Source organism: Asterias amurensis, chromosome 11, assembly GCF_032118995.1.
Source record: "Asterias amurensis chromosome 11, ASM3211899v1".
In the NCBI taxonomy this organism is placed as follows: Eukaryota; Metazoa; Echinodermata; class Asteroidea; order Forcipulatida; family Asteriidae; genus Asterias; species Asterias amurensis.
In genome coordinates this window covers 6,343,310-6,357,418 of record NC_092658.1, presented here as the reverse complement: position 1 = coordinate 6,357,418, position 14,109 = coordinate 6,343,310, and the positions used below count along the sequence as shown (strand labels likewise).

General features: G+C 37.3%; 1 protein-coding gene across 1 annotated transcript; it reads left to right on the top strand.

The window, feature by feature from the left end:
• The first annotated feature begins 9 nt into the window (after positions 1-9).
• On the top strand, positions 10-12,222 carry LOC139944278 (ankyrin repeat domain-containing protein 54-like). The gene is made up of 7 exons (XM_071941265.1): positions 10-727; positions 1,115-1,162; positions 1,407-1,505; positions 2,630-2,701; positions 4,809-4,984; positions 6,689-6,796; positions 7,804-12,222. Exons 1-7 carry the CDS (start codon positions 355-357, stop codon positions 7,861-7,863), a joined length of 936 nt encoding a protein of 311 aa, XP_071797366.1. The 5' UTR covers positions 10-354; the 3' UTR covers positions 7,864-12,222.
• The last annotated feature ends 1,887 nt before the right edge of the window (positions 12,223-14,109 follow it).

Genomic DNA, 14,109 nt, shown 5'->3' with positions numbered 1-14,109 from the left:
TTTATTTGCCAGACAAATATGTTGCTTCACCATCAGAAGTATATTTTATCACAAGGACAGTAAAGTAAAAGTTTAGTTTGTAGATTATTTTGAATTCTCGAAGAACTGGGAATTTTGTTGTTTCCCATGAATCTCAGTTCTTCAGAAGATAACAAGATGGCCGCGCCCACGAAGTGGTTAACTTCTCCCGTCTAGCAACAGGAAAACACTCGTTAACTCCATACCCAGACACTCTAATATTCTTTTCCGGGAAATGGGTCGGCTTACCCCGACTTTGTGTTGGCCCAAAAGGCCCACCAGGAGTGCCGAGTTTTAGGGGAGACAGGATTCAAAGATTTAGCTTTAGTTAGAAAAATGAACGATGCGAGCATTGCAAGCCCGATGTCCGAGAACGATGACTTGTTGTTCCCGCGGCCACCCTGCGGAATCGTGGGGTCCAGCCCCGACAAGAAAGGTAGCTGTAAGATGGAGAGTGACGGGAATATAAACACAAACACACACCATTCTGAACTGAATTTTGATATAAGCAATTGGTCTCCAGACGTTCCGCCAGGACTTGATTTCTCATACTTGCCAACAACATTCAACAGTCAGGAAACTCTAACCCCGGAAAACAGTCCAACTTTGCATGATTTTGTCGGCAAAATCCGTCGCCCAAAGTCGCGGCTGTACTGCAGACGCGGGGCAGTGGTTCTGAACAAGAATCCTCTTGGAAAGGATATAAAAGGTATTCTTTTTTTCTTCTTTATAAAGTAAGATCTGACTAGTTGAAACTTATCACAAGTTTGAATATTATCAAACAACCACAGGACAGTACAGTCAGTGGCGGTGGGATATACATGTACATGTATGACTCTGCAGATTTTAAATGATATTGGGGTTTACCCAGTTAGTTTTCTCTTTGGTTTATTAATTTAATAATAATAAAGGTAAATTTAATTATAAAGTGACAAAGTTGCTTAGTAATATTTAAATTTCAGCTCTGTATTTGAAAATGTAGCAAATAAACAAATAAATGTTAAATTTAAATCCTTAAGTACAAATGATTATCATGTAATAAACAAATCGTCTGAAATATTCATAACAAACTTGATTGTTTTTGGGTCATTTTTAGAAGAAAGAAAGCTTCGAACTGCAGCCAGCAATGGAAATGTTTGTGAAGGTAAATATTGTGGAATTATTTGACTTTTTATTCCTTTTTGTTGGATTACCTAGTGGTGTAGTTCCATTTTAGTATGCTAAGGACTTGTCGAAAGTTATTAAAACTTTTGAAGATTTAATCTTTAGAAGCAAAGCTAGAGAAACCTGTTTTGAGGAAATACTTGTAACGGGAATATCTAGCATGCCAACTCAAAACTTTGGTTGCAAATTTTTAATGAAATGATTCCAATATTCTATGATTGTAGTCCGTAGATTACTGGACGATGGTACTAATCCAAATAGAGCAGATGAAAAGGGCAGAGCAGCACTTCACTTTGCCGTCACCAAAGGAAGTCATGAGATGGGTAGGTATTTAACAAAATCATGAACACCTTGGGATTCGAATAAACTATAAATAAAAGAAAACTTGCGGGTACAACCATGTAATTTTGAGGGAGTGTTGGCTCTGAAAAGAGCCGGTTTGGTGTCGACGTTTTTTCTCCTGAAGACGAGCAGACAGTATACTGCTGTTTGTAATGTTGAGACCAAAAACTCTTTTCAGAGCCAACACTCCATCAAAAGAGAATTATTACATGGTTGTACCCGCAAGTTTACTACTATTTATAGTTCATTCTTATAAATCCATCACACCATGCAAAGCTCCAACCATCACTTACGGTGGAATTATAAACGATTGACTCCACAATGTTTGCCATTTTCCCCCAAGACTTCATCAGAGTGTTTTAATCCTGACTCCCTCGGTCTGTTTTCCTACAGGTGACCTAAGTCCTCTGCTAGCATCCTCCCCTTTGTCACTCTCAGAATGTTTAGAATTACATGAGATAGGAATACCTGACGGTGATCTCATGATAAGCAACAGTCCTCAGTCCTCCTCACTGAATTCTTCATTATAGAAGAGGATATAGAACAAATTTGGAATGAATATTTGAAAAAGATTGCCCTGTTAAAGGCTACTAAATGGAAGAAATAACAGAGGGGAGAGAAATGGAAAGAAAAAAAAACAGAAATTGACACAAGTTTTTTACACAAGTTTCTTTATTTAAAACAAAAAAAACAAAACAAGGGCTACACTTAACTCATTTGAGCTATCGACCGAAATCATCTGCCACCATTAAGGGCACCACCTACTCCTGGGGCTTCACAGTCCGTAAAGATGCAGGCATGGGTAATTGGTATGTCATCCACTAGGAGCCTGGCTGGTAGAGCAGAAGGCACTACCTTCCCAACTTTTTACAAAGCTATTAAGGTTGCGTGCCTTGCTCTAAAGCAATTGTATGCTCAAGGGGACCAGCGTCATGACCATGTATCAAACCCACACTCTGCTGCTAACAACACCAGAGCTTGGTACGGTGTACTATTGTAGACCGCTCGGCCATGACACAGCAACCTGTCGGTTCTGTTGTTGTCGTCTTGCACATAGTTAGACCTTCCTTTTTTCTGACAATTTGTTGGTTGATTTTGATTGCAGTTCAGATACTGTTAGACAAAGGAGCAGACGTCAACTTGAAAGATGGGGTTGGTAATACACCGCTGCATTTGGGTAAGTTGACAACAGATTCAATAACAATTTATTTGATTGGATTTGGTTGGTTTATTCCGCAATAGGAACATACTCCTATCGCCCTGGGGGAAGGTTGCATTAATAATTTGAATAATGGGCCTGGGATTTCATCTTGGGGAGGGCAAAGCCATTCTCATTTTGTAAAGGACACTTCCACTGGAAGTTAAAACTTCTGGAGGGGCACCAAGGCCAAGACCAGGGGCAACAGAGCCCATTTAATTCCAGCCGGAATAACACAAACAAGTGTGTGTGGGGGGGGGGGGTAAAAGCATTCATTATATAAGCTAATAGTCTTATATAATAATATAGTATTATAAGCTAGTGTTATAACTTGGAAGGCAACAACAACAAATATCTTTGCAACACATTATGCAACGCATCATTACTAACAATAATAATACTATGCATATCCACTTTTTTACTTACAAAGCAGCTTACACATAAGAGTAACTATAAATATAAATATGAATAGTAGACTTGCGGGTACAACCATGTGTAATTCTCTTTTGAATGAGTGGTGGCTCTGAAAAGAGCCGGTCTGGTCTCGACATTTCAAACAGTATAATCTGCTCGTCTTCAGGAGAAAGCTTACACATCTTACACATTTACCAGGTAGTACTACCCCTGAGGAGTATGCAGCACCGACATCCGAACGGGTGTATGGGATGCCCATCACTCACATCATCAATCTCTACCCTTACAGACCTAATGCACTGTGTCTTTCAACGCCTTAAGTCGGGTAAATACTTCCTGCAAGTGTGAATGCGATATAAATTTTGACATCACAAATTTCGCAACGAGAATTTTGGACGAGTTGAGTTGTGCTGAACTCCGGCAAAACAGTGACGTCAAAATTCTCATGGCAGTCGCAGGAGGAAGTATGAGTCAAGCTTTAGTCTCTGTCTACACGCAAACTGGCATTTTGTTAATTGTGTGGCATGATAAATAAATGTATTATTGTTGTTTGTTATTTATTTGTATGGTTGATATGTCACCTGATTTGTGTTTATTAGGTGTTTAAGAGCTTTTGCCTGAAAATTGTCTCGTTTAACCCCGTACTGTCAGCAACATTTTCTAGTAGTTGACCAACCATTTAAAACCATTCAACTAAAGGGGTTGTGTATGGGGGAGCAAATGTTTTTTTGTTTTTTTTTTTTGGGGGGGGGGGTTAAAGATCAAATTCTAAACAAAATTGAGACAAATGTTAATAGATGGGCTTCATGCTCGCGAGCTTGCATGCTTACGCGCTTTGAGCTCGGAGTTCATTCTTTTTTCTAAACAGCCTATCACATCTCAGAATTGATGAAAGCGTGAACAAAATTTCAGTGGTGTGTTTGTCAAGATATTTCTGTATGTGTCCAATGTTTAACGGATGGACATGCAGACTGATCCTAGCAATTGTTGTCACATGGGGGTTCCATGGATAGTGATGAATCAAAGATAATGCTTAACGGATTTGAGTAGATGGTATACTGGACGGACCATTTAGTTTATCTATCATAGTTTATCTATCGTTCCAAACCACAGTGGATGATATTGAATGGTCAGACAGTAGGAAGGTTGACTGTGTACTTTGTAGATGCATTCACCACATGATATCATACTACAGGCTGGCATAGTTTATCTATCATTCGAAACCACAGTGGATGATGTTGAATGGTCAGACAGTAGGAGAGTTGACTGTGTACTTTGTAGATGCATTCACCACATGATATCATACTACAGGCTGGCATAGTTTATCTATCATTCGGAACCACAGTGGATGATATTGAAGGGTCAGACAGTAGGAGGGTCGTAGACCTTAAAAGAGCTACTAGCTTAATTGGTGCACATTTTCTTTAAAACATTGTCTTTAAAACACATGAACATGATGAAGCAGGCCTCGCTAAACCACTACATACATAGAGAACTTATTAAACCACTACATGTAAAACCAAACTTCTTTCATGTTGTTTTTCCCAAAATCGAAGAGCTGGCTACTTTTGTTTCCTTTCATGGTGTGATTATTTTAGCACCTCATATTTTCCATTCCTCAAGTTCTTATTTTACTTTTAATGACTGGACTACTTTTATGTGTTACTTGCAGCGGTTTTCAGCAATCACATGGGTGTGGTCACAACGTTATTAGAGTCAGGAGCCAACACCCACGAGCCAGACAGGGGCGGGCACACCCCCGTTCATTTGGCACGTTCCAGGTTACGACATATTAAAGATTCCTCGTGTGGTATCACATCTATGCAGCTACAGCGTGAAGTATTACAGGTAGGTTCTCCACAGGCCTTGCTCTTTTGTAGTATTGTAGCCAACCGGGGATATAAATTCTGGGTTTAAAGGATTTGGCTACTTTTTGTAAAACAAAACACAATGTCCACAGATTTACATTAAATTACACAGTTTGAAGATAATGATATTAGAAGGCTTCCCTTAAAATAGTACTTGCTTAGGTGCTGTAGTTTTTTAGAAATGAGTAAAACACTGTCACAAAAAAAACACTTTACATGCTAAAATAGTTTTCATGACTTGTTTTACTAATTATTCAAATGTTTCACCACCTCAGTAAGTAATATTTTAAGAGAAGCTTTCTACCAACATTATCTTCAAACCGTGTAAGTTTGAAGTGAATCTGTGGACATTGAGTTTTGTGTCTTACAAAAAGTACCCCGACCCTTTAAGGGCGAGCCCTGATTCTCACTTCTTGAAGTAGACTCAATTAAAATGCTGTCTGGGACTGAACAAGCTGGGTGCGACCGCAACCATATCTCTGTGGCCCTGTCATTCACACCGTGAGCTTAAATTTAGGGAGAACAGTTTCAAGGCTTATAGATCAAAGCTTTTACTGGGCCAAAATTTTTTGTTGAAGACAAAAATCAGTTTAAGAAAACAACACTTCCTAGATAAAGGTAATTAGTATTTAAATTGTTTTTTGAACAAACAAGCTCAAAGTGAAGACTGTTGCCATCTGTCTGATTGGTATGCTTTATTACTAGAAGGAATTGAAAGACATTTATCAAACTCAAAGTTGACATTTGAACCTTATTTCCCTTATTGGTTAAAGGCACTGGACATGTTTGGTAATTTAAAAGACCAGCCGTCGATTTCACAAAGAGTTAGGACTCGTCTTATCTTGAGTTAGAACGAGTAACTCTTCCTAACTTAGGATTAATCTTAAGGTCTGCATGCTACAGTGCAGGGTTGGGACTCGTCTTATGTCCTAAGATTAGTCTTAAAGGCAGTGGACACTATTGGTAGTTACTCAAAATAATTATTGGCATAAAACCTTACTTGGTGACGTGTAATGGGGAGAGGTTGATGGTATAAAACATTGTGAGAAACAGCTCCCCCTGAAGTGCCATAGTTTTCGAGTAAGAAGTAATTTTCCACGAATTTGATTTCAAGACCTCAGATTTAGAACTTGAGGTCTCGAAATCAACCATCTAAACGCACACAACTTCATGAGACTAGGGGTTTTTTTTTCTTTCATTATTATCTCGCAAGTTCGATGACCGATTGAGCTCAAATTTTCACAGGATTGTTATTTTATGCATATGTTGAGATACACCAACTGTGAGGGCTAGTCTTTGACAATTACCAATAGTGTCCACTGCCTTTAAGTTAGGAAGAGTTTTGTGAAATCAACGGCAGTAATCCCACGTGGTGTATCCCAACATATGCATCAAATAACAAACCTGTGCAAAATTGGGCTCAATTGGTCATCGAAGTTGCAAGAAAATGATTAAAAAACACCCTTGTTGTACAAACGTTGTACAGCTACTTTTACAGAGCACCATCTAATGTGGCGCGATGTGTTTCTCTGTCATCTATTTTTCCTCAATCCAGGACACCTCACATGGCAAACGCCTTGCGCACAAATGGATAAAATGAGGCCACCAAAAAGAACAAAATTTAAACAAACAAACAAAGCACAGATATATTTTGTTAACTGATCAACATTTTCTCCTTTTGCAGCTCGTCTCCATGTTGAAGGTATACATGACGAGCATTGGTTTAGCAGAACATATTCAGCGTCTGGATCAACTCACATTGCAAGTGCAAGAATCAGCAACCAATGACCAGGTATGACCAATAATATTTATGACTAAATACACCCAATGTAGCACCCATTCAAAGCACCTATACCCATCTCAAACACCCAGTTTACAATCAATCGATCCATCGATAGAACATGTCTTTCCACATCTGCATATTATGGAGGCATCATCCTAAAAAGCCAAGGCTTGTTTTTGATGGATGTGCCCGTTACAACAATACAAAACAAAACAGGATAACCAGCACTTAATTGAAGAACAAATAAATAAAAACCTGTTATGGTAGATTAATACACAAAGGTTAAATCATGGGTGAACAAAGAAGACAAGGAGACAGGCAGCCTCCAATTTTAGAATTGAGGAATAAAGACAACATTAAGCCCAAATATATAACGCTATATAGCGTTATACAAAGTAGACAAAGGGATTAATGATAGAAACAATATGAATTAGAAATAACAGTTAAGTACTTAGATGAATCTTTGCATCAATATCAAATTCGTCTTCATAAGCCATTAGGAGGTATGATGCTGGACACATTGGTTTGGGTTAATTTGTCTGTATACACCCCCAATACACCCACAGCAAACACTGCACTTCTATATAGTGTCCATCATAAATAAAAAAGGCTAATGACAACAGTCCTATGATGTAATAATAATAATTATAATAATATCAAAGTCTTATACAGCGCACCTATCTACTAACAAAGTACTCAAGGCGCTGAGTATGTACTCTTTTACAGAAAGATAGGTTATTGAAGTTTTGAATTCTGAGACCCAATTAGGTAGCACCTTATAAGGGTTAGAGCGCAATTAGCAGCCATCATCAGGCTCCATGGGCAAACCCCTTTTCTGTTCGATAAGTGCACTGGGTTCTTTTACGTGCGTTAAACAACATACGGGACCAACAGCTTTACGTCCAATCCGGAGGTCGAAGCAATGGTTAAGTCTCCTGATTAAGGACACAAGTGTCACGACCATGTAAAATTTGAACCAAGTTGATTTTGTGTGTGTAATATTTGTCTTTGAACAGGTGGATCAAATTGAGGAGATACTCAACAGCTTCACAAGTCTGAGTCTGCAAAAGTCTTAAGGAGTGAGGAGGAGAGAGGTGGACGAGACAAACGATTCGCAAAATAAATGGATCGGAAACATTACTGTGGCCACAACAATCATGGATAAATTCATCTTACTTAGGTAATGTAAGTCGAAAGAACCTCATCTGTATAGACCATGTGACCTTTGTTTACAATAAGTGTGACCTTGTACATTCTTTGGCTAGTCTGGCAGGCAAGATACTGTACTGGTAATATGGGAAAGTTGACATTTTGTGTCATAGTTTCCACATAAATCCAAGAGTTATGAAAGTAAAAGCTGGACAAGTTCTGAGATGTGCCCCTTTTCATCATACCAAAAGTTGATAAGAATTGGACAGTGCAATCTCCATAAAATATAAGATTTGATGTTTTCTTCCATTGTGCTGTGTACAAGTCGTGCCTGCAGGAAGTCCAGGCTTGGTGGCTCTTTTGTAAACATGTGATGTCACAGGTCACATCGTCTATTAAAGCAAGGTTATTATGAAAGGTCAAAGCAATCTATCTTCTCTTCTGATTGTTCAAATAGAAACAGTTTGTAAAAGAAATTAAAAAGAAATTGTGTAACTCTATCTGAAAGCCTACTTATTATAAAGATGGAAATGGTAGGAAGCATCCTGCGAAGTTATTGCATCTGAAGTGCTCGCGATGATTAGCAAACAATAAAAATATGTTACAGATTTTGAATCTCCAATGGTCGCCTGCAAGCGACTGTTTGACATTTCTGTGATGCTTGTTGAAAGTGGACCTCAATAGACCTTTATCATGGTACAGCCATCTTGAATTTCTCCCGTTGATATCAATGTAACCAAACAGAGACTGGAAGAACAAAATAGTCTGGTTTCTATTTGCAAAATGATTATTAGCATACATTATTGTTATTTGATATGTGGAACATGATCAAGATGGAGGCATCATGACAAAGGTCTATACAGCCAGAGATGCGACTCGCTTTCAGGTCACTAAACCTGGGCCCAATTTCATGGCTCTGCTAAGCATCGAATTCTGCGCTTTCAATCACGATTCCCCGCTTGACGTGCTAGTGTCGAATTTCTGCGCTAGCCTTGTAAGCGTAGAATGCCTAGTTATGTGGAGTATGCACGGGCAGAAGCCAAAATTCACCGCATACCTGTGAAATACGCTTGATCTAAGCACAGAATTCCCTGCTTCCGTTAGTGCCGATTCTATGCTTACGGTAAGCAGAGCCATGAAATTGGGCCCGGGATGGATTTGAAGTTCTTGATGAAAATACTGTGATAGTTTTTGCTTTTCTCTCAATAAGCAGACACTAAATTCAACTGAAACTTTCACAGGTGACTTTTATTGTATCATTGAGCAAGTTTGGGTGAGAGACTAGACTTGATCAGAAGCCATGACGTAGCTCTCGTATTGACCAAAGTCAACCATCCTCCAGTGAATGGTTTAAAATATTCAATCTTACAGTGCTCTCGTTTCTGGTTATTCTAGTCTAGTCTAGTAAAATCTAGTCGCTACCCGAACTTGTTCCTTGTTGATGGTTTTGCCTTTAAATCAGCGTTACGTTGACAAAAACGAAATGCTGACCCTACCTTTAAAGACTTCAACACGATAATGCAAAATAGATTCAAATTTATTTTTTGTAATTAGTATGGTGTGATTATACTCAGAAAGATAGTGTATATCAATGATTTTGTAATTGAGTACATTCGTTTATTCCACAGATCAACCTGTAAAAAGTGTCATAAATTAAGTAAGTGAAGAGTTAGACATTATTGCCAATCAATCAGACCTTGGGGCTCAACATTTACACTAGACCACAGCGTTCTCCCCCAACAGTAGTTCACTGGCCAAATGCCAGTTAAAACATCCAAAGACTAGCAGAAATTCTCTCCTAGTGGTTTGGCTAATTCAGTGTTGAAAAGCATGTGAATTATGGACTCGTGAAAAAAGGTAGGGGACCAGTGAAATGACAAGCTAACTGGTCTCGCTGGCCAGGCGTTGAATAAGTTAAGGGCAAACTTTGAACCACCGGACTGAAGCCCGGTTCATACTTCCTGCGAATGCGAATGCGATGCGAATGTTAACGTCACAAATTCGCATCGAATAATTCGCAGCATTGCGAATATCGCAGGGAAAACAGAGTTGTGATGCCAAATTCACTTCAAATTCGCATCGCATTCGCATTTGCAGGAATTATGAAGCAGGCTTTTTAAGACACAACCAAACAAATCTAGCAGTCTTGTGTTTTCAATTGAATTATTATCTGTAATCCTGATGCAAATTTAACATTTAACAAAAAAGATGTTCAAATGTTGACTTTTTAGGTCTGATAAATTTCTTTCAATTCTGTTGAGTATCGAAGTATATTTTGCTGTAAGAGTGAGTTAAATCTACTACAGCGCTTGTTAAAATATAAACAGTTTATACTTAAATCTCAGTAGACGAGTATTTCTCATTTGAGAAACGATTCTGGTCCAGTAAAAATGTTGAGCTACTAAACCTGCCGTCTGGTGAATTTTTTCCCCAAAACTTGATCCCCGGTTTCTCTCTTTTGGGGATAAAGAAGAGTTTTTTTTATAAAGGTAAACCAACTTTTTTTTTTTTTGGGGGGGGGGGGGGATCACCACAAAGGTTAAATTTCTCAGGATTTTTTTTTTAAGTAATCTTCAAGATTAAAACCAATGTGTGTTTTCCATCAGATCTCTACCCTAGCTGTATCAAACTTTGTATCATGTGTAGGCGTAGGCACACAGAGGTCAGCATTTGTACTCACTTAAATGCTCTTACTTTTTGTTTCCCGGGGACAAATATCATCCCTGCATGAGTAACATCAATTTAATAGCAAATTTACTAACTACTTAATAAGTCTTCCAGTGTAGTTGATCAGGTTGATTTAAAATGGTGGTGGTGCAATATTTCAAAACAAATTTGGAAGTCTATTTTCATAAATTGAGGATTTGGTGTCATTTGGGGTGCTTCGTCATCGGACAAAATGTATAGACTTTTCTTTGTCTTCAATTAGTGACTCCATTTTGTTTGAGAAGCCTTGAGTACCACAACATGTAAAAAGCGGATTGGCAAAAATGTACCCTTTAAAAGTAAAACATGAAAACTTTCCTTTTATGAGGATTAAGTTCTAAGGTATGAATTTGACAGCATTAGGTCTTGGTACAATTTCATAGAGCTGCTTAAGCGCAAAAAGTAGCTTAGCACAACAAAATAATCATCTTACCAGAATTAGGTCACCAGCCAAACTATCATGTCACATGTACAAGTTGTGACTGGTATTCTGCTAATTTCTGCTTAGCGGACAATTTTTAAGCAATATTTTCAGCTTAAGTGACTCTATGAAATTTGATTCAAGTTCGAACTTCATGTGAAAACAAATGCGGAGCAAATATCTGTGGGCAAACAATCTCATATGCTCAGGTTTCCCACCAATAGATGGTAAAACATTGCAGTTGTTCCGTCGCAGAAGTAATGTCTACATTATCTTAATGATTGATAAATGTTTCTCTACCTAGTTATGCCAAAATTTACCCAGAAGTTAGCGACCTTGCTAAATAGACCAGTCGTCCATTATTTTCAAGACAATCGTAATTTTGCCATGCTGATTGTTTGAAAATTTGTTTACGTCTTTGTTTTTAAAGTACTTAGAGAAATTAGGCAACTCTCCAAAAAGATTTGTAGATGTGGAGTCCTTTGTTATAGTTTGGCGATTTTTTTAATTTAGGACTACAGTAAAGAGTGCTGAAATGACGTATTCATACAAGATTATATCCTTTTTATTTCTCATTATTCAGAGGAATTTTTTTTTAAGCTGAGGGACTCTAAATTTCAAATTCAGTTATGTGGTGCACTTATTTTCCAATAGATAGATTAAAGGGTCTATGTGTACTTTTTGTAGAACGAAAAACACAATGTCTACAGATTTACACTAAACTTACACAGTTTGAAGATAATGATAGTATAAAGCTTCCCTGAAAATATTAGTTGCTGAGGAGCTGTAGTTGTAGTCTCACTGATCATGAGACAAAAATTATTTTAGCTTTTAAAAACTTATTTTAATGGCATTGTTTTACTTATTTCTCAAAAACTACAGCACCTCAGCAACTAATATTTTAAGGGAAGCTTTGTATTATCATTATCTTCAAACTGTGTAAGTTTAATGTAAATCTGTGGACATTGTGCTTTGTGTTAGAAAAAGTACCCAATCGTTTAAATGACGGAAATGTTTTCTACAGTCATAGAACAAAGCCAGTGGGCAGTAGTTTGAAGAAAAAAGAAGAAGTTTGGAGTAAAAGAAACTTCCTGATGTTTACCACCCATTTTAAAATCTAAATATCGATGCAAAGAAACAACATTTAAAAAACAAAACCCAGAAAATTATGCCAAGATGTATTTGCAGTAGTAATGTTGACTAAAAGCTATGAAAGGTTTTGCAGCTGTAAATAAATGATTTTTTTAAAAGTTAACTTAATTGATAGTTTAATTATGCAAAATAGTTACTATTGATTTAAATTGTTATAAGCATTTTACCCAGAAGATATTGAGAAAAAGTGTTTTCCATGAAAATGTTTTTGTTCAAAGGTAGGGTTGTGGGTTGGTAATTACTCCAGAAATTAAAAATGACCATACAAACTTAAGCTGTTGATAGTATAAACTTTTTAGAAAAAGGATTCTTTCGAAGTAATGTGCTTTGGATAAAATTTGACTTCAAAACGTTTGAATCTGAAAATGGTGGTAGACACCAAGTGAAAAGACTGGTCTTTGACAATTACCAAACGCGTCCAGTGTCTTTAACCAACAGAAAAATGAACAAATTGGATAAGGTTTGGTTGGGTTACTTCTCTCTTATTTTAACAACACACTGTAAATTTTAGAAATCACCAGAAAATGAAGAGAGGGATTAAAGCTATCACATACACTGTATTCAAATGTCAAAATTATTATTATTTAAAATTAAAATCATGTTACAGTATGACATATCGTTGTTCCTTCCCAGTTAAGACAAATAATTATTGACTGAAATACTTTCTATTTTTCTTTGGAGAGTAGAATAAACATCTTCATAATGCTGGGACAAATTTTAGGTATGTATTGGTAAATATTACCTCAATTGATGAATAAATGCAACGTTTCAGATAAATTTGCCTGTGTTTGATTGACTCGTCTTGTTAATAAGGGTGGGGGTGGGTTCTTTGTCGTGACTGAGCAGTTTCATCCATGGGTTGGTTTGAATCCCAGTTCATGAACCTTGTGTCATTGAGCGAGCCACTTGCTTCCCTTTACCCAGGGGTAAATTGTTTTCTGCGAGGGTAGATATGATTCCATGCCTGTGATCGTCGTTTAATTTTTAAAAATATTTTAATGTATTGCCTGAAATAGCACCCTCTTGTGGATTAGCCAATCTGTGAGGAGTTTGGTGTGCGCTGGTGCAGAGAAATAACCATGATCACATACTTGAAATCAAGTCTACTGTGAGGGCAGAGATAATTCTTGGGATTGATTTAGTTCAGTCCGCTACATATGCTTGGCAGCAGACTGTATACTCGACCAGAGAGAATGGAAAAAATGCCCTACTGACTAGTATCCCCGAGTAACAGATTTGAGCAATGTAAAAAAAAACTATATTTAGTATAATTTTGAAATATTTCATACAACTTAAAGACAGTGGACACTATTGGTAATGAACAAAGACTAGTTTTCACAGTTGGTGTATCTCAACATATTCATAAAGTAACAAACCTGTGAAAATTTGAGCTCAATCGGTCGTCGAAGTTGCGAGATAATAATGAAAGAAAAAACACCCTTGTCACATGAAGTTGTGTGCTTTCTGATGCTTGATTTCGAGACCTCAAGTTCTAAACTTGAGGTCTCTAAATCAAATTCGTGGAAAATTACCTCTTCCTCGAAAACTACGTCACTTCAGAGGGAGCTGTTTCTCACAATGTTTTATACTATCAACCTCTCACTATTACTCGTTACCAAGTAAGGTTTTATGATAATAATTATTTTTAGTAATAACCAATAGTGTCCACTGCCTTTAAGTAAAAAAAGAAAAAAGGTAATTGTGTCCTTGCATATTGCAACTTCTTTTCTTTCATTAAAAATACAATTGCTATTTTATGGATGTGTTAGCCAATGAACAAAATATACTGCAAGAATAAGTCATGCCCTTCTAATACAATCCAAAAATTAGAAGAAAAAAATAAGCTGATTGCAAACAACTTGCCAACCAAAAGTACCGAGGTTATAAATGCAAA